The sequence below is a fragment of the Vespula vulgaris genome, chromosome 8, assembly GCF_905475345.1.
Source record: "Vespula vulgaris chromosome 8, iyVesVulg1.1, whole genome shotgun sequence".
Taxonomy (NCBI): Eukaryota; Metazoa; Arthropoda; class Insecta; order Hymenoptera; family Vespidae; genus Vespula; species Vespula vulgaris.
Window position 1 is genome coordinate 5,851,190 of NC_066593.1, and position 22,579 is coordinate 5,873,768.

At 33.3% G+C, this 22,579-nt stretch overlaps 1 protein-coding gene across 1 annotated transcript in view; it reads left to right on the plus strand.

Moving 5' to 3' along the window:
- LOC127065547 (zwei Ig domain protein zig-8-like) overlaps positions 1–22,579 on the plus strand; it is a 270,879-nt gene that overhangs the window by 6,575 nt on the left and 241,725 nt on the right. Inside the window, exon 2 of the mRNA XM_050998013.1 lies at positions 19,279–19,439. Within this exon, the coding sequence (XP_050853970.1) occupies positions 19,279–19,439 (161 nt within the window). The remainder of the gene's footprint in view (positions 1–19,278; positions 19,440–22,579) is intronic.

Consider the following 22,579-nt stretch of genomic DNA (forward strand, 5'->3'; position numbering starts at 1 on the left):
CTTTTCCCGAAGGGATCGATCCTTTATGTTTTTTGTTTGCATAAAGAATATTTACGTGCGAGAAACTTCGTCGAAGGTGTGACGGGAAAATTTTTATCATTTTTATATCATTATTTGTACGATTAAGCAATTATTTCTATCAAACGAAATCATTTTTTTCAAACGATATATATATATATATATGTATGTATGTATGTATGTATAAAAATCAGATATTATCTTTTTTTTTGTTTTGTTTTCTTTCTTTTTTTTTTTATTATCTAAATCGTTCTATCTTCAAGACAATATCTGATATATAACGACTGATATATGTTTCTTATATAGAGTGGACCAGAAGTTCTTAAGTGATCTTAAACGTCAATTACTCTTCTTCAAGACTTTTTTTGCTAAATTATAAAATAGTTTTTAGGGCTTGTAGTTTTACGATCTAAGAAATATTACCCTGTAATGCGTAAGAGGGTACTGGATTTTTAAAATCATCTAGAAACTTTTGTCTCGTTTTGTATAATATTAAATACGAGGATATAAGAATAATAGAATAATTATTTCGTAAACTATCGAAAACATTTTACATGTAATGATCTCGTGAAAATTTCGTACGTCTACTTCGTTATATTTATCAGTTTGAACTAAATGACTATTATGTAAAGTATTGCTTCCTATTTGTACACGTTACAAAATAATTTCGTGTACATGATTAAAACGAAATATTGTAAACAGCCCATAACATATTCAGGATTCCACATTTTCCATTATTTCGAGAGAATTCGAAGTTGGTAAAGGGCACGTACGTACGTGCGCGTGCGTATTGTCTAGTAGTACTATGATGATTATGTTGATATGGTAGTGGTGATGGTGGTGGTGGTGGTTTGAAGCGTGAAATTCCTGAATGACAGTAACACGTCACGCGTTGAAATACTTAATCGTCTCGCATGGATCGATATACCGGATGATTACGAAATGTAGTTTATGCTGCGTTATGCTACGAACGGTTTCGAGCGTGCGAATAATCCAATTTCACTATTCATCTCATTGATTTTTATTTAATATATCCGAGAAACGTGGAATATATAAAATTTATTTATAAAGATGATTGTTCTTTACATTATTTTCATTAAAAGGTTACTCTCGAAAATCCTTTTCACGTTAATACCATATCGTTATTTGTCGTGATGAACGGGGTATATTTAATTTATAATCTCGTTGAAAGCGAGAAAAAAATTTATTTACGTTCGTGGTTAATATAAAAAACTAATTAATAGAATTGAAAAAGAAAAAAAGAAGAGGAAAAAACGATGAAGGTGATGTTGCATCTGGAGATTCATTTAATATAAGCGATTAGCCCGTTGAAAAACAAACGGAGCTTATTCTTTTTTACGATGGCAAGAGTTAAGCCGTTAAGTACATACAATTAGCGTTCGTGCTCGCATAAGTCGTCTCGTGATTGTTGTCCTCTTCGTCGTCGTCGTCGTCGTCGTCGTCGTCGCCATCATCGTCGTCGTCGTCGTCGTCATTGTAGGATGCAATATACATAGTGGGTTTGTTCCGTCGAAGAATCATAAAATTACAATATAAAATACGAGACAATGGACAACGCAGATAGAGACAGGGAGGCATTGTATCGTCCGGAGGCTGTTGACAATGGACCACGGGGACAATAATACCACCGGGAGGGAGATGTAATTATCATTGGTCGGAGATATTCCGTATTGTCTCGTAGATGTCTACTCCATTTCCGTTTTAGCTGTTGAAAATCTGTCAAACGTAAGCATTCCCACATGTAATACGTAAATTAGCCATAGCTAGGTATACATATGTATATAGTTGGCCATCAAAATATTTGGATATCATCTAAAATTAAATAACATCTTCTGGACTGCTCGAAGAGAGAGAAAGAGAGAAAATATTTGCTTTGAATTTTTTAATGGATATGGAAAATTTATGTAAAGGATTAAAAAGAAACGCGTTTAACTTTGAAATTATACTTTGAAATGTCGAGCTTTAAGGTCGATTCACACATTTCAGATCAGTCTCAGTTTAATTTACGTTTCGTCACTTCAGTCATAATTCAGTTTCAATCATTCATATCCTCACATATTACTTCGATATACTACCAGTCAGATTATACAGATCCTATTCCATACATATCGAAAGCTTAAAAGGTGGGAATGGGCGGAGCGATCGAAAATCTCCCTTGTACATAGACAAAAGATTGCAAGTTAAAACAATTCAATTTATACATTTCACTTCAATCTCCTGTTCTGTTTCCGTTTTGATTGTCTGCCACAGTGATTTTAACATTATTGTATGTAATTTAAATGTACACGTTCACACATTTCCGTTAAATCTCAGTTCAGTAATCGATTTGTCATATTTTCTCTGTGTGCAAAATCGTTCGAAATCGTCGTCAATGATGTTTTTTTTTTTTTTAACAGAATTCTGATAATGCCTTTTGATCGGTCCGCACATTCCCACTTTTAACGGTCTCGAAATCCACAGAGTAGAATTTTCAGACATATCAGTTCAGTACCATTATCAATTTCACGTCCGCGAATATCATTCTTCATTTAAAAGTGACATTTCAGTTGACATTTTAATAAAATTTGTTTGTGATCAGTTAGCCCTAGCATTTTTTGTGAAATGCATCTTTCATTTACATCAAAATTTCCCTTTTTAAATCTTCAGAATCACTCTCTGCATATTGAATCATTTACAGCATCGATTTCATATATTGCAAATATTTTCTTACTTTATTTTATTATTAAATATTTTTCTTAGTTTGCGAAGAGTTTTTATCTTTTCGGTAACGATAACAGCAAATACGACGAAAACGTTTTTTTTTTATTTTCTAACATGTTACAAATTTTAGGAAAAATACTGCAGCTAACTGATAACTGCAAAATCTTATTAAAACGACGCTGGAAGTGTTACTTTTATAAAATGAAAAATAATATTTGCATGCGTGATTATGTACTTTGAAGGTTAATTGTACAAACTTCATATTTTTTGTTTCCAGTTAAATTTATGTATATAGCTAAATTTTATTTAAGTACAGCCATTAGCTTGATATAACTTACGACGGAATGTATATCCTAGAAAAAATGATACACATTATAAATAATATCGTGTACTCAGGTTTCATCACGTGAAGGTTGCTAGATACATAGATTACATATGTAATACAATGAATTCCTTATTAAATCTTAAACCAAACAGAATCGTAGATCATTAAGATTTTTATCCAATGAAACGAGAAGGAGTTTTATTTATTTATTCTTGACAAGTTTTCCTTATGTGATGAGTTAAATGCTTTTGAGGAATAAAAGTTTAAAAGGGTATTGTTAGTAAAATTTAGTTAAAAAAGCTAGTCAGTATTTATCGTTCTATAATTAGTCAATAAATCTGTGATTAGCTCTTAAAACTGTTTTCTATGTTTTGCTTTCTGTGAAGGCAGTAATTAATTAACAAGTTCATATTCTGCTTTCTATAAGATCGATAATTAGTTCATAAATCCGTGTTCTACATTTTGTGAAGGATAATAAATTTATAAAACTATATAAAGAATTTAGTAAACCTGTAATAAGTTGAACACTTTGTATCCTCTTATAATTCTTGTTGGATATTATCAGCTTATCATCGAGACATTGATATCATTGAGAATCAATTCTTGATTCATTACATCTCGTATGAAAGCATTTAGAAATCTTTATTTTTAATACTTTATTTTTAACACTCTGTCCTCTGTTTCGTTCGTTTTTCAGTTTATTTTACTTGGTAGATCTTCTACTATTTTATCCTATCGATCGATGTCGCCTAGTCATCGCTCATTATCGAATTAACGTTCCTAATATCCTTGATAAAGATTTCAGAGCTTGACCTGAAAAATTGATCATCTTAATTACGCCATAGGACGTAATAGTAGCAAAAAGAGAATTTGGCACACTTCCTTGTGTGCTCGTTTCAGCTTCGTGTGTACCTTGGCTCAATATATTTGCAATGATCCATATCTTATACATTTTCTAATTATTAAAAGTAAAAAAACAAAAAAAGAGACGAAGACGAAATTTTGCGTTGTTTCAATTTTTCAAATCTACCTTTATATTCACCATCATAAGAATATTTTGAGGGACAACGTAATAGAATACACATGATTAATTGTAAGAGCCGTTCTTGGAAGGTTCGAACATGTTGGTGAACCTTCGAAAATAACTCATAGTCTATAGTTGTTCTCTTGGACCACAGTTTGTGGGGACTTCTTCGTCATATAACTTCTTCTTTACCCTAACCATTACGTTTGGGAATTCCTTACGTTGCGAGCAAGAAAATAGTCTCTGATTAAAAACGTCCATAGTTGAAATAGTATAATAATAAAATTTAACGTTATACAATGTAACGATAGAATTTAGCATATTAATATAACGATCAATGGGAAATAATTACAATCGTTCTTGATTCTAAAAAATGAAAATAAAATATGAAATCACAACACATACACCACATAATTCTCTTACGTATCACAAGGTAGGCCTACACTAGGGAACATGCCATAAAGCATTTCTGACACCATAATTCAACTGCATTTCTCATTTACATACTAATTGTATGTACCATTTTAGTGTTAATCGACTACTAGGGCTAATAATTATTGCGTAATATAACTCAGACAAAAAATGTACTTATGTACGTTCTAATTTATACCACCAACATACCAGTATTTTATCGTTTTCATATCAAATGTGATTACTCTACTTTGCAACGTGAAAAACTTCGTATACCACTATAAATATATATATGTAAAGTGCTTTTAAGAGGGAGCAGATATTTAGAGAGAAAATTTATCGCGGACCGACATACGGTTCACTACTTTAATACCCACCTACCCACCCACACACATACATATGTGTTTTAATCACGCATACACGTACACTCATGAACACATCGGGTATAATCACTAGCGCAATAACAGCTGCCGAATGGGGGAACTTAAAACTAAACCCATACTAACTTTCTCACTTATAAAATTAACACCTGAGCATACGCATAGATAAGAACGTAGAAAGCATGAAGGCAGAAAAGGGGAGAAATGGGAATTAGTAAACTTTGAAAAATAAAATCCAAAGATGCTGAAAATTCTGAACTAAAATTACTTGTTAAGGTCTATCGGTTGAAGTATACTTTAACACTGATTTAATAAATAAATGTATACATACGATAAATCAACAAATAAGGATCCACTCACGAGTACATTTTTGAAGAAAAATCACTCGTCTCCACTCAATGCTCTTCTATAAATTAATTACAACTAATTATGCATGCTCATTCATACCTTTCGTCCTCGACTTGGTTGAACGATCGGAGGAACTTAAAAATTCATTCACTACTTAGAGAAGTTCTACGATAGCTTTGAAACACATTTACCTCATGGTAACTACATCAGTTTCGTGATCGAGAAGAGTCCTTCGTTTTTTTTTCTTTTCCCTCTAAAAAAAATTCGATCGAAGAGCTCATATTTCTTTTTATTTTTGAGTAAAAAGAAAAACCGTGATATAAAGAAAACTAAATACTTTTTTCTTTTATTATGAATCAAAAAAAAATTAGTACTAGTTTCTTTCATTCGAATTGGATATATATGTTCGTCAATTAATTAATTTATGTAATTGAAATTATTTTATTATTAACGTGTGCAAGAAGTTCTGGAACGTTTAAATAAATTCAACTATTGCTCAGATAATAATTTATTATATTTCATGAGCATTACACATTGTTTAAATAATTATAAAACGATTAAAAATATAAATTATGTAAGCTTATCTGAATGGAAGATTAGAGCTTTTATGTTTACTCGGTTGAATGCAAGATAAAATTACTTCAAATCGTCAAGATTAAATGGTGCTTTCAGTTTTGCTGACATTACACGAAATAATAACTTTGAGTTTCAGATTAAAATCTATTGAAATATTAAATTAAAATAATTTTACAATTAAGATCGAATCGCACATTTCAGTTCATTCTTCGTTCTATCATTTCAGTCATAGTTTTAGTCATTCATATTCATTCATAGCAATTTAATACACTATCAATCAAATTGTTTAGATCCTATTCTATGGACATCGAGAGCGTAAAAAATGGGAATTGAAAAGCTTCTTTGTTCATAGACAAAAGATTGCAAGTTAAAAAAAAATTCAATTTATACTTTTCGGTTGAATCTCCATTCTGTTTCCGTTTAGATTGTTCGACTATAGTGATTGTGACATTATTGTATGTAATTTAAATGTACATGTTGAAACATTTCTGTTAAATTTCGGTTATTTTCTCTATGTAAAATCGCTCGAAATCGTCGTCAATGATATTTTTTTTTTTAAATGGAATTCTGATAACGTCTTTTGATCGCTCCTACTTTTTCTACTTTTAAAGAAATCTACAGAGTAGAATTTTCAGACATATCTCAGTTCAATACCATTATCAACCTCATGCGTGCAAATATCTTTCATTTAAAAGTGACATTTCAGCTGACATTTTAATAAAATTTGATTGTGATCAGTTAGCTCTAGCATTTTTTACGAAATGCATCTTTCATTCACATAAAAATTTCTCTCTTAAAATCTCTCGAATCGCTTTCTACATGTTAAACCATCTGTAGCCTCGGTTTCATATGCAGCAAATATTTTTTCAAGAGTTTGCCAGGGGTTTTTACCTTTTCGATAATAAATAAGCAAACATGACTAAAACGTTCTTTATTTTCTAACATGTTACAAATTTCAGAAAAAATACTGCAGCTAATTGATAACTGCAAAATCATATTAAAACGACGCTCGAAGTGTTTCTTTTATAAAATGAAAAATAATATTTGCATGCGTGATTATGTACTTTGAAGGTTAATTGTAAAAACTTCATATTTTTTGTTTCTAGTTAAATTTATGTATATAGCTAAATTTTATTTAAGCACAGCCATTAGCTTGATAAAACTTGCGACGGAATGTATATCGTAGAAAAAATGATACACGTTATAAATAATATCGTGTATCCAGATTTCACCACGTGGAGATTGCTGGTTCTGAAAACTCAAGAGCCAACGATCACTTTCCTCTTTTATATTATTACTATTTAAAAACCAAAAGAAAATTTTGTGTTCCGAGGTGTTTGTCAGTTCTTGTAAGAATTGGTCTCAATGCTACCCGTTAAAAAATGTCAATTCGTACATTTTCATTTAGTTTCTATTTCGATTATTCGATTGCAGTTATTCTAAAGTTATCGTATGTAATTTAAATGTACACATTCAGACATTTTCATTTAGAAATTCAATTATCGATCCATTATATTTTCTCTACGTTCGAAATCGTCTAAAATCGTTGTTGACAATGTTTTTTTTTTTTTTTTTTTTATTTATATTTTTAATAACTGATGGAATTCTGATAATTAACAGTTTTTTATCTATGATAAAAAGTACAGAGGTGAAAGAAAGAGAGAAAGGGATAGAGAGAGTGCAGATTTCCTATCGCTCTATTTATCTTTAACTTCTTTTGTATTATTAGATTGTGATATATTGTATTAGTTTCATTTTCATCGCTTGCTAGCGGAAAATCGCTTTTTCGTACTATTATAAACTTCACGCATGCAAATATTATTTTTCATTTTATAAAAGTGACATTTCCGACGTCATTTTAATAAGATTTTGCTGTGATCAGTTAGCCGTAGCATTTTCTCTGAGATTTTAAACGAATCAAAAAATAGAGAACATTTTTTTTTGTTTTTTTGTTAACGACAAAGTAAAAGTTCGAAATTCGTGAAAAAATGTATGCCTTGTATTGGAGACAATGGTGCAGATAATCAAATGTGAAAAAAATAATTCCGGAGATTCAGAGAGAAATTTTTTTTTTAAGATTTTTGTTAAAGATGCATTTAACAAAAAATTAATTTACGATAATAAAAATTAAAATCATTATAGCCGAACAATCGGACAGAAACGAAACGAAGATTAAGGTAAAATGTGTAAATCGATACTTTAGCTTATATTACGAACTATGTAATATTCGAACAAATATATTATTGTTGAAATATTAATTAATTATATTCCATGTAAATTATACACGAATGTAAAATAATCAAAGTAAAAATATTAATTATTTAAGCTGGAACGAACTTAAACTGAAATTAAAATGAATTGATATGTTTATTAGTCGAAATACGAAATACGAAAGACGACTAACTAGAGAATTGTCAAAGTCGTCGACGTACGTTTTGTTTATAACACTTGCTCGCAAGAATAAACTTTAAAATGTTTATCTAACGATCTCGCGTACGTGTAAAATGAAATTTTTTAATATTAAAGGATTGAGTTATTAACTTTTTAATGTTTCAACGATTGTACGATTTTGAATTTAAATATTAATTATATTTCGCTTCTACGTATATACTTTACGTTATTAAAACGAATATATAATAATTAAAATAATTACACAAACCTTTTTGTCACACGTTCAAATTATCGAAGGCAGGATTTGTTAAAAGTTTGCGTGGAAAACCGTCAAGCGAGGTGACACACATGAAATGCATCAATAAGGGACGACAGAAATTTTTGCAAGACACTAACGAGTGTAGATTGCTTATATGGTATTTTGTTCTTTGAAATATATTCCTTTCTCTTTTTCGTTATAATAATGTATTTTATATTTTTTTAATATAATGAAAATTTATATTTTTATATCCATCTTAAATTTTTATTTATTTAATATTTTCATGCGTTCTCTAACAAACAGCTTCTGTTTCTTTTTTTTTTGTGTGGTAAAAAAGAAAAGAAAAAGATTTTTTTCAGATTCGAAAGATTCGAAAAAGCCATTTCCTCGTTCAAATCTTCATCTTTAAAATGAGATGTTGTTTAGATCAAAATCGATCAAGAATTATATTTAGATTCATTGCTGGTGAGGAACGTTATAACGAGAGATAACGAACAGCATGAGATTTAGTCAAACAATTTATTCATATAATTATCATGAGATATATTACTTTACAACGTAGTCGTTAAAATTATAGTTCGGAGGAACAGTAGGATCGCGTAGAAGAGAACAAAAAGGATTGGTTTTATAAAAATTGCTTTCACAATAATGAAGAAACATTTTTAGTTCTTCGTATCTATTTAAAAATTCAGAACACTCTCTTTGTACAGTCTTGAAAAAGTTATTTAATTTCAAAAGGTGTCCTAATATTTTGGTGAGCCCACAACGAGTCTGTGTGCGAAAATAAGAATATATCGATCGATCTATGACCTCGCTTTTCTAACCTACTATCCTGATTATTTAACGATTCGAATCGAATCTTTGGAAGGAATTGTCACGGCGTACTCTCATCTCCAACGATTTCACTTTAACGGTCTTGAATCATTACGATAATGAATCCCAGGATAGAACCAACGTATCTTTCTTTTACCGTACGATCCTTCTTCCTGACACATATTCCTACCTTCTGATTCGATTGTCATTGTCCTATATCCGTCCATCCGTTTAAATGTAGCCTACGGACTTATCTAAGAATTAGATCCTAATAGATAGATACATTTATCTCTCGTCACTTTAAATTCATAATTCCTAAAGAGATCATTGAATTTGTAATAATAATAATAATAATAATAATGATGATGATGATGATGATGATGATGATGATATTAATTCTATAAAATCCATTTAAATCTTAAATGCTGTTATGAATAAAATTTTATTTCAAGAACGAATTTTGTTTCAACGTATAATGCATATAATTCTAATATAAATTTATTCGTCGTAACCACAGCAATGTTTTTTCCAACCACTCCAACTAATTAATTTCCATAAATTTACATCAGATATCGTAATAATAATAAAAACTTTTAATTGTATTTTTTTTTTTTTTCATATATACATATGTTATCAAGCATAAATGAAAAATAATATGTATATATATTATTTTATGTATATATTTTATTTGTTTATTTGATATATATATATCAAATTTTATCGATGACAAAATTAATGTAATTTTATTGATATTATTTAAGAATGAAATATCTCGACGAAAGAGACAATAGTACGAATGCTTCGAAGAATCGAAGGAAACTGACAGACAGGTTCTTATACGTTCTGCATTTATATACATTCATCGACTTCGATAAGAACATGCATACACGTCTTATAGGTAACATAAGACGCTTACAATAAGTCGAGTTCGCTAGAACAAGAACGTCTTGAAAACAATGTAATCAGTAAGAACGATAGATAACGTAGAAATATTAAGAAAATAGATAACTAAGTACTTACTTACACGTATGGTAAAGACACGTGAATAAACATCTCGAGATCTTACATTAGCAAAAGAACGATCTATCGTTAAATCCTATGATCACGAACACAATGGAAACATGGTTCGAATACGAGAAAATGTTTTCACTCCGACGAACCTTTTTACGACGCACGTCCATTGTCGTAATGTCAGATAAAACGAAGAATAAAAGGAAAAGAGAAGAGAAGAGAAGAAATAGAAGAGCCATTTCGGTAGATGGTCATCAATGTCGTGGAGTTACAAGCATTGAAATTATCACGATGTGTTTACTCGTATTATTATCAAAAAACCCTTAGATATATATATATGTGTGTGTGTGTATTTGTGTGTCTTATAAAAAAGTTTAATATCACGCTTATCTTCAAGGCTAAATGCACTCGCTGAGAATGAAAAGCTTGCAACGAGCATCTCACTGTAACGCCCTTTCGTTTAAGTACTTTGCCTTTACGCGTCACCTAACGGTTTCCGGCTACGTTAAGCCACCCTATCTTCCTCTACTATCACTCGAGACGATTCACCGAGAAAAAATATGTTTACTGCGATCGGGACAAAAGGGCCTGGATGCTCGTGCTCGCGTGAATGAACGTGTTCCTTCGTAAGTGGCTTCTACTTTTTCTTCCTTTTTCTTTTTTTTTTCTTTTTCTTTCTTTTTTTTTCACTTTTTTCCGTGTCTCTCTCTCTCTCTCATTTTCCTTCTTTCTCGCAATCTTAAAGTGCTTTCTCATTTATTTGCTATCCTTTTTACGTTAGTTTTGTTCACTTATATTCTGTTTCTTTCTTTGTTCTATATATATATATATATATAATTATATTAATTTTTTTATAATTTTATTTAATTTTGTTTTACTTCGCTTTATTTTTATCTGCTTCTTTTTTTCTTTCTCTTTTTCTTCCTTCATTTGTTATTATTGTTATTTCCGTTTTCTTTATTTTTCTTTTTTCAAGAAAGAACGAGAAAGAAGAACACGCTTCTTTACTCAACATAGATCCTTTCGAAGTCTTTCATTAACTCAAATAATTCAAGTTATGTACTCTGGTCAAACGAGACAAAGTGCTACCAGTTTACATTTTAAAAATCTCATGTTAGTATAGCTTCTCCTTTTCTCTCCCTTTTTATTTGTGTATTTAATAAATAAATGAATCATATACGTATATTTGAATGTCTGCGAACGCGATAAGTGACGTGACGAAATTAAAAATTTGTAAAAAACGAAACGATTTATCGTCGAATATTTATTTTCTCCCCTCTCTCTTTCTCTCGTTGTTTAATATCATAGTTATTATCAGAATGAATATTCCTTTTGTTCTATGTTTCAAGTACAGATGTGATTTGTTAAACTGTACGAGCATTACGAATTATGTCCAACTTCACTTTGAGCTCAAATTATATACATTCGCGATGTTCTGTAGAAAATGAGGTCGAAATGTTTCATTAAAACGATATGTCCGATAATTGCCACGTTTAAATAATTGAAATTTCGATTTTGGCGTCAAAGGTCAGAGAATATGTCTCTTTTCCTTTCAGAATATTCCATTAACTCATTTACCTAAAGATCCTAAGAAAAGCATCCGGTTGAGATACAATTATCAATGAGAAAGAATCTCAACATTTTCTTTTTCTCATTCGCGTTTTGAGAACTCTTGGAGTGAATAAAGTTAATTAGCGGTACGGCTGGTTGACCGCGATTGCTAGCCCCATCTCTCACGGGTCAGAGAAAAGCCTTTATAAAGAGAAATTATTTAAGGAAAATTCGATTGGTCGCAAGACGATGCTCTCTAACGCTTTCGATCTTATTGAAACGAACCAATGGATCTCTTGATTATTGTTTATTCAGAAGTTACCGCAAAGTCTCGTTATCTCCATAATAACGACTTCATTTCATTTTTTCTTTAGATCGTTGATATTGTCCATGAGAGAAGGAAAGAGAAAAAAAAAAGAGAAGGAGAGAGGGTTAAAAGAGATACAATTATTTATATCTTTCATTTCAAATAACTAATTTGATCCAAAAAAGATTTCTTATGTAATCATATTTTCTTTAATGGGATCCTCTTACGATAATTCTGTTTTCATTATCGTAACAAAAATATTGTAGTAGATTGTAGACTTTAATAATGACGTAGCTTGTATTTCTACTTTATTGATATGAAAGTGGATGAACGTGGAAAAACGTGAAACGTTTCGTACCCTTAGGGAATACACGCGATGTTCGCGTGACGGCTAGAACAGTCAGAATTGCTAATATGCTGCTGCGTAAAATGGTTCGTCGATAATCAACCGCATGCGGAATTAGTTCTCTCGTCCGTTGTTAAGTTATAATTGCATGTTCGTCTAATATCATTGTAACGGTTCGGAGTATCGATTAATCCTTAAATGCACAAATTACAGATTTACTGTAAATCTACAATATTTTACATGAAAATTATAGAATTCGAAACTTCTCTACATAAGATTCTTATTAATATTTCATTACGAAATATTTACTCGAAAAGAATTCGGATGAATGTCATCTAAATGCTTCTAATCGTTTATTCGATCAGTAAAGATTTTTTCGATTAATCTTGAATTCATCGTCTTCATAAAATCACTCGTACGATTTTTCTCGCATTTATAGCGAAGATAAAATAGATAGTAACAGGCGAACGTATTCGATACGTGGTGTACACGTACGTAGTGAAAATAAATAGCATTGTAATATCGTATAAAACTGGCGATTTCAAAGAAATGCGATATTTTTTATGTGAACGCATCTAATACAATTGGATCAAATAAAATGAAGAAAAAGAATGAACTGAGGAGTCTCGTTGTGTCTAGTTTTTCAACGGCTCTTTATCTCCATGCCTACCGCCATTCAATTCGATATAAGCAATAAATATTAACTACTACGAGGTTATATATAGATGCATTAGATCATTGTTGCGGACAGTCATGGTTTTATCGTGGCTGCTATATATAACACATACATCGAAAATTTCTATGAAATATCGTCACGAAGGTATATGTCTGTGTAGGCATACGTACATATGTACATACATATAAATATATATATGTATATATATGCTTAAATACATATAAACATGTACATATAGATAGATATATTTATATATAATGTGTGTATGTGTATATATATATATATATATAGGTACGTATATATATGTAGGTACGTACGTTTTCTCGGCTTTCCACGAGATACCAACGTGTCAAACGAAAACGTCAAACGGCACACACCATTCGCTTGAAAAACTGACATCGATAATAACGAAAGCCAGAAGCAGATAAAACAACCGCACATATTCACCTCTGTTCCATGTTCGACTTATCTACAACGTTTGACGGTGATTCATCGACTTGGCGATTTTTCTACTTTTTCAAATCACCCGTTTCTATTTTGTTCCTTCTTTTTTTTTCAAACTTTCATCAATCCTAAAAACAAAGTGTTGTCGATAAAACGATCGAGTGCGAGTTGAAAACTGTATGTTTCATAATAATCTGTAATATTTGTTTATCGAAGTTGACCGAATTGATCGGAAAAGCTGGGAGAATTTGTACAAATTTGACATGAACAATTAGTCGAACAAAAGGACACATTTCGAAGAACAAACGATTTCGAATTGCCGAGGTCGTCTATTTTGTAATATAATGGATTTATTTATTACATATACATATATATATATAGGTCCGTACGAACACGAAAATACACTTGAAATAAAATATATATCTATATGTGCAAAGCTACGATAAATATTAGATATAAATTTTGCAAGAGGAACTAATGGAAGAAAAATGAACCAAAAAATTGTCGATCTTTCTCTCTCTCTTTCTCTCTCTCTCTTTCTCAGGTACATTTCAAATATATATATATACACGATAATGATCGATTTTATTTTATACGCCACATCAGCGAATACATATTTTTTAATATTGCGTATACAGTTTATATTTTTACTCTTTAAACTCGGCAGATTTTCAAACTCGCGTATAAAATTCAGCTCGGAAAAAGAATAGGTAGACTTTGCGTGTGCAATCGAGTAATGGAAACAGCATTAACATATTAATTACTACACGTATATTCTATGATTGAAAACAAGTACGATATAATAAAAAGTAAATATATCTTCTCAAAATTATTCGATATACATACACGCAAACGCATGTATATGTATATGTAAAATTTAAATAATCAATCATTTAGTTTCTCCTTTTAATAAAACTCTTATCTAATTACACACTTTCGAACGAATTTGATGCAATCGAAAGAAATAGAGATCGTAATTTTGAAAGAAGATCGAGTTGAAAGAGAATCTATAGAATCCGTGATATCAGGCAATTCGATATACTTTGTCAGGAAAAAGAGACCGATTTCGTTCAGTCTCGTAAAACGAGTGAAGCGACTACTCGGCTCGAGTCTTTCTTGACAATTCGTTGAAGAAACGGTAGGGATCACATGTTTCCCATCCCTTTTCTCCATTTCTTCGAGCGAGAGCATCTCTTCGAGATGTAATTGCTCGGTGGCATGATATCTTTGATACGCTACTCCGTCTTTGAAGGTTTAATGTTATTCGAAATTCATTCCCGTGAGGTTTACTAACGGTAAGCACGTCATTTGGTGTCTCGCGGCAAAGGTTGTTTTAACATTGAAACGTACCTAAGTCGTAGGTAGGTAGGTAGGTAGGTAGGAAGGTAGGTAGGTAGGTAGGTAGAACACGGATAGGTAAGCTAAAGGAGCTTGAAAGCACGATGTTCTTGTAGAAGGTTGCAAAGAACAGCTTGTATCCAGGTACATGCTACATAGAAACTGGGATCGTCGTTATTTAAGATCACCCGCTATAGGTATAAGAGATGCAATGAGGATGTCGTCGAGAGCTTTTGAATTTAACGCGTTCGCCGTTTTGCACCCTAGTTATACACTTCGTGTATAGTAAATCGTGTTTTCGTCTTTATAAAATCTTGGGGTAGTTACGATCGTAGAAGATAGTTGAGGATGTTAGTTTCTTATTAAGCTAAAGGAAAACTATACTTGAAGTACGTACGTATGTATACATGTATTTATGTATATATGTATAAGTATATCAAGGAGTTTTCCCTTGTTGCTTGAAAAGAGGGTTGCTTGAAAAGAGGGTGTTAAAGAGATGTACTTTTCTGATTGGTCGGTGGGAAACCGTCAACTGCAAAATCGTCCAACGATAAGTAACTACAGCACTGACTACTGATTTTACGAGACTCTCAATCTCTTTCTGTTATCGACGGCTCATAAATTTCGGCTTTGCGAACTCCATCCGATAGAACTTTATAACGCGTGCCCGATGAAAGGGCGAGATCGATCAAGGAAAATAGGTTATAATGGACGATCCGAGTGTGATTCCTGGCGCGATCGTAGAGAAAGCACTTTGGTGCTTTCGTTCCAGCAAACTCGTCGTAATTAATGATTTCGATTCGAGCGATTAGAAGCATTAACCTCTTCTGGATAACTTGGACTCGATAAAAATGTCGTCTTGTGAATTTCTACGAGGAACAATAACGTCATATTTGAGTTATTCGCTCTTGTAATATATGCATTACGTCGCAAATTTCCACATAGGAAAATTACGAAAGTTTCGATATTAACATCCTCCACTAGATAGTTCTTACGACGTTCGAATAACAGACGGTTTTGTATATACGTAACGAGAGTTACAAGCAAGATGAATGTTGTTTGTCATAGCGTCAAGAGAAAGCCTAGAAATTGGAAACTTTTTTTTTTTTCTGAACGAGAATCGATCAGATATTATTTAGATAAAATCAAAGTGTACGTTCTATTCGAGCGTATCTACGTTAAAAGTTTTATCGATTTGAAGCGTTACTTTTGGAAAATAAGAATCGTGATCGTGGGAAAGTTAAATAACGATGAAAAGGTAAAAGAACGATGTAAATAAATCTAGGAAGGACAAGTCGATTATATCGGCTAGTCTTCTAGATAAATCGATGGCTATAGGCAGGGACTTATTTGTTTTCCAATTTCTATCTTCTAACATCGGTGCATGTGTATGTCTCTGCTACTATATATACTATATACATACGTACGTATATACGTAAGCGTATGTACATACGTTTTACAGAGACATAGATAGAAAGAAGATCGTATTCCGTGCGTCTTCCTTGCGGCAATATCTTCGAATTGTTTCAGACATTACGTTTTCTCCTTCAACGTGGCATTTCGAAACGTCGAGGAAAAGCCACGTTGTAGTACTGGTTGCTTTCCATCTTGTTTTCCTTGATAAATAGCTAAACCAACATCTCTATTCTCTTCTCCTTTCTTTCGTTCTTTTTTCCTTTTGTTTTTTTTCCTTGTTCCTTTCGTTTCTTTCTTTATCTACTTTTCTATTAAAACGCGATGTAATACGCGAATCGTTCTTATATCTTCGTGATGTAATCTGTTCTTAATCCGTGCAAAGAAAGCAAAATTAATATTATAGATAAAAATAAAACTCGTTGGAAAGCGTGCTCTTAAAAGTAAAGGAAATATCTCGTCTGGGATGGTATTTGAAAATAGGACGGGTGATTAATCGATTGAAAGATCGATCGATAATGATAAATTCGTTGGACTAGTACGATGTCTAGATTAATTTCTTCAAAGACGTTTTAAATTTAGATCTAGTAGTAAAACGATCGAATTTGGTACAAAAATGAACGCGCTAAATGATTTGGTTATTTAGTTATTACCGTCTGTTTTTTTTCTTTTCTTTTTTTATTCTGCAAATTATGAAACGATTAATATCGTGGATAGTGAGCAATGAACGTAAACTCTGCCTATATCCGTTTAAAGATTAGGGGAGACAGAGACCGAGAACAAGATCGAGGAAGAGGGAAATGGAGTCCGTGTGATCATTAGCCGTTCTCTGAAGCCAATCGGGTACCGTAAACAAGCTATTTACTTAGCTTTCCACCCTGATTACGTATCACGTACGGTGATGTAACGTTTGCAGAGAATCTCTTTATAGAAATCGCACTCCGAGTCAAGCAGTGTTCCGTAATCTTTTTACGCGCCGTTTAATCTCGTCTCTCATCAAGTTCGATCTCGTACTATATAACGACGAAAGAAATTCTTCGATTTCGTTAATTTTTCCTTTCGATTAATCGTCGAAAATGAAATACCAATGTTTACACTTTGTCGAACTTTAATTAGATAAATAAAACAGTCACGCGAACGCGATAACTCGTTCGAAAGATTATTTTCTAACGTTCCGCGTAGACTTTACTTCTTAAATCCTTGGAGATAATTGAATTTCTCGGCGCGACACGACACAAGAGTTATTCGTTTTGATGGTAAACACGTGGCGGTTATAAAACTTGAGAGAATCGCGTGGTACGCTCGAAATCGTGACAATGAACGACTCCACGTGACCAATTTACCGTAGAGGAAAATGATCGCCGCAGCAGGCACTTGGTTATCTTCCGTAATAGGGAGGTACCTCGACAACTTGATATCGCATTCGTGGATGTGCATCCACTAGTACCGTTTCTAAATTGACCGGAAGCGTATCTCCATGGAACCGAGTGTACGTGACAGCATTGAAAGGGGTCTCGTATTAGATGTCTTGTATAACACACAATGAGGGAATCCTTGTCTACGATACCGATCCAAGTACTATACGTTTCAATACAGATGAATAATCATTGTCTATCGTGTCCAACGATCGATGATCGTTCGACGATTAGAAACGTAGATCCTTCGTAATTCGAATCCGAAAGATGTTCGGTTTTCGATGATCGATAAAACCCGTTATTCGTGGTCTCGTTGAAATCTTTAACGAGGCTCTTTTTTCGTCGAATCTCAAAGGATCCCAGCATCCTTTATCTTCTTTATCGAGTCGCATTAAATGTCGCAGAAAGAAGTTTAACAAAAGGTAGATCGGAGCAATCGCGGTGCTTTGATATTAATTCAATTCAATGTCCTGAATAGCCGGCCTCTTTAATCCACTTCACCCTCCATTTCCAATTAGGTAAAATCTCCTTCAGGGATTGCGGCCCGCCGACGCTTGAAACTCGAATGTTACTCGGAATCACTTAGGCTGAGAGTAGTGTAATGGCGAAAGAGTTTTCTCTCCTTTTCCTTTTCTTTCTCACTCTTAGTTTGTGCTAACTGCGCTAAACAAATTCGAATATTCCTCTGATAATGAAGTCGAGAAACAAGATCGTTCGTTCGATCTGCGTAGTCAACGGCAGACTTCTCGCTAAAGTTCGCTACGTTCACCTTCCGACAGTTTAACAAGATCTCTCCGAGAGCGTCATCTTCTTTTCTTATACGTCTTGGCAAAGATTCGACTTCGCGGCTCTCTGAAAATCTCGAGAAGATCTTAGGAAGTCGTTGAAACGCGATTACGTTTTATTCCAAGGTCAATAACATTAGCGGAAGAGACGTTTCAAGGGAAAAAGCGAAACTGCGCCACGGGCGAATGCTTCGGAGCGGTAATTCGAGTCAGCTCTCGCTCCCCTTCCTTCGATTGAGAGCGAGAGCTTGGATCAATCTGTCGTTGATGTCTTGGGTCACGAATGGGCGTCGAGTACCGTGGACATCCAGTTCGGATATCGGCAATCAATAACGAAATAGAGAGAACCGCTTGTCATCCGAGTCTGGACCATTCTCGTGGACCAAGCTCACAATAGTCGATACATATCGCAATGCGGAGTCCGAATCCTAAATCCTGTGGTCGCCCAAGTCGATGATCACAACCGGCTTTGAAAACGTCCGACGTTTAACGACCGACACTCTCGATAGGTGTATGTCTACGATACGTAATCTGTTATCTAAAGCTCGAAAGTCATATTTACTCCTATAGAAGCTACGAATGATTACTCACGATACAAGACTGGTATACCCTCAAGGACACGTAGTATACTTTATTCCCCCTATATATCGGTATATATTTAAGTACCTCTACGTCTTACGATATGTAAGCAAAAAGTGACCTCTCTGTAAACATTTTCTTTTGCAGGTACTTTTGCTCGCGATCAAAAACTTGCGGAAAGTGTAACGGGGAATCATAACGCCAGTGGTGCTCCGAGCTTCGACGTGAACGTTCAACGGAACGTGACGACGGCCGTAGGACAAACAGCCTTTCTTCATTGTCGAGTACATCGCATGGGCGACAAGGAGGTAAAGAACTTCAACTTTTGACTTTTTCTTTTTCTCTTCTCCGCCTATTAATTAGCCGATACTCAAGTTGCTTTGAAGCTACAGTTACAGGTCGCGGTTTTCAGATCCTTTTCCTTTGTACGTAATTTCTTAATAGCGTTTACCTCAAAAAACTTTGACGGCTCTAACGAGAGAGGAAGGCTTCGTGGTGTTCGCGTCGCCGCAACGCTGTCTCGCGGTTTTTAGGTTAGATCCGTTAATAGAATATGCATGTGGCTTGGTTAAAGAGTTAAACGGACTTAAATCTACGATGAATTCTGCCAGGAACAAGTTTCTTAATCTTTTTTGCCATCCAGTTTTATGCATGAAACAGAAATTTTCAATCACAAGTTTGTACCGTCGCCTCGTACTCTCCTTGCTTCGAATACTCGAAGAATAATAATGAAATATCAACTGCGAGTACCGTTAGACGACGCGACGACAAAATCAGTATTCCAATGGGAACGCGTGTATATATATACACACACATAGCAGACGGACGGACGGACGGACAGACAGATACACATATACACGCGCGCATATAAATAGTAAAACGCGAGAAACGGAGCGTCGAAATGTCTATTCTGGATTCGAGGATGCGGAAAAACGCGTGCGACTAAATTTAAATAGTTTCCAATGGCGAATTCTAGCAGAGAAGTGCATATGTATCTCCTTCGTAAGAAGATTTTCTTATCTCCGACGAGTTGTCAGGTTCTCCGATACTTTATATTGATATATATATATATATTTTTTTTCTTTTCTTCATTGTCAGACACGACTGAGTCGATAGTAAATTTCAATAATTTCACGATTAATAGACCGTGATGTTTGAAAAATCGTTCGTGCGATTGTACTCGTTTTTTCGTCACTTTTTTCCCTTCTTCTCTTTTTTTTTCTTTTTTTTTCTTTTTCGTGAAAAAAAAAAAACGCGTTCACAGCACGCAGTAATTGTTCCGATAACCCTGTTTCCTCAATAAAAGTCGAATAATCCGTGTCTCCGGGTTTTTCAATTTTTCGGATATCAAAGGAACGTTCCCGTTTCAATAGGATCTACATTCACGTGCACGAGTTGATATTTTTGAATCATCGTAACTTAATTGTTTTGCGAATCCTTAGGAACAATGTAATTAGATATTAACGGATAAATATGTCCGGGAAATTGTTCATCGTTGGAAGTAAACGCAGCAAATATTCAATCACGTCGGCTCAATAAATTGCCAATAGTTCGAACGTGTTTTCGTTTCGATAATCACCAGCTCGATTTGCTGCCGCAGCCGGGGTTTCTACAAATCGAGAACGCAATATTCGAGGAATCGATTAGCCAACCCGTTATAATGTTCCGAATGAGATTTCAACGGACTTTTCGTGAAAGGGATTTGCGATATCAACAAGCTCGTATTGAAAGTTCGTTATAATAATCGATAAATATGAATTCTATATAGAATTGATGAGAAATATGAGAATTTAAAGAGCAAGAGAATTTCGATTTACGATATTGGACGTAATTTATATTTGGAGCTAAATATCATTTTTCGTAATGATCCACTAAATGATCCAATATATATACATACATACATACATATGTATATATATATATATGTATGTATGATGTATGTATGTATATGTCTATATGTTTTAACTAAATTAGAAACGTTAGGACGTAAAAAAGTTCGTTTTCTATCGTTAAATCACATGATATTCGTGTAATATCGAGCCAGGCTGGCACGGAAAAGTACTTTAGAAGCGTCCCAATAAAGAAGTCCCGGTTTAAATCACTAAAGTTCATGTCCAGTTCTTCGGTGTGATTTCCTTGCCGGAGTTATTCAACGACAAGCGAAACTTAATAAATTACAAGAAAGATTCTAGTTCGATTTTTCTTGCGGTATGCTTTTTTTATAATTCTATATCACTATATCACATATCAATTTTCTTTTCTTTTTCTTTTTTTTCTTTCAATTATTTGCATTCAATGAATATTCGAAGAGAGTTTCTCTTTTCGTTGGAGAGCTAGAATTTTTCACTTAATATTCGCTGACGAATATTGTTTATCATTCTTGAAACGTTCATTTGACGTAAATCATTCGTTTTACTCGTTATCTCGTAGTTTCAACGCGAACAAAAAACCAACATGCTCGATTAAACGATATCGATGCTTGAACAGCTATCCTTTCTTCTTAACCTGATAGCAAAGATTTGAATATAACCGCAAAGTACTTACTTTACTTTGGTTTTATCTTATAACGACGGTTTGGAATCCGTAACGAATAACCAACTTTTCAAAGTCAACAGACTTTGTAAAATCGTTTAGATTGGTCGATAAGGTCGTACCAAAGAGATTCTTTATGCTGTTTTTTTTTTGTTCTTTCCTTTTTTTTCTTTCTTCCTTCGAATCTTCGTTCGGAACATAAATGCGAACGATATTATTAGCATTGATTCGTGGATTCGAGATCCTAGGAACATTTAATTTTAATCGAATTTCTTTTCACTAGTTCGTGCCTGACTTTAAGCTTCGTGCCATTCATATTTCGGAAGATGTATGTTCGCTGCAGTTAGCCACTCGTGCAACTTGTAGCAGGCTATTAAGGCTCGAAGAAATATGGAGCCCCAACGGTGGCCTTTTAGGCGAGCCTTTTACTTTCCCACGTCGGATAAAACTTTTTTTTTCTTCTTCTTCTTTTTCTTCTTCGAGCTGCAGTACGGAAACTATAGAAAGATAGAGATAGAGAGAGAGAAAGAGAAAGAAGGAGAAAGAAAGATTCTATGGAGCTATTCTTTTCGACCTTATCTCGACTTTCCTTTATCCTACTCTTCTTCTTTCTCTTTTTCCATTTTTACCGAATCGCCTATTACAAGTCTCCCAGTGAAAAAACGTTGCACCGTATAAACGTTCTTGATAAAAGAAAAGAAAGATAAGAAAGATAAGAGAGAGAAGAAAAATTCATAGTGGTCGAGTAACCTTAAAACGTGAAGAAAGTTTTTATGAAAAATTTCTAATAAAATGTCCATCGAATCGTTAAAACTATCTAAAGTCTTTATCGCATCCCTTATCCTACATATCGTAGAGTAAATTTCATCGTTAATGCTCGTTACATTCAAAAACACAGTTCTAATTTAAAGGTTGG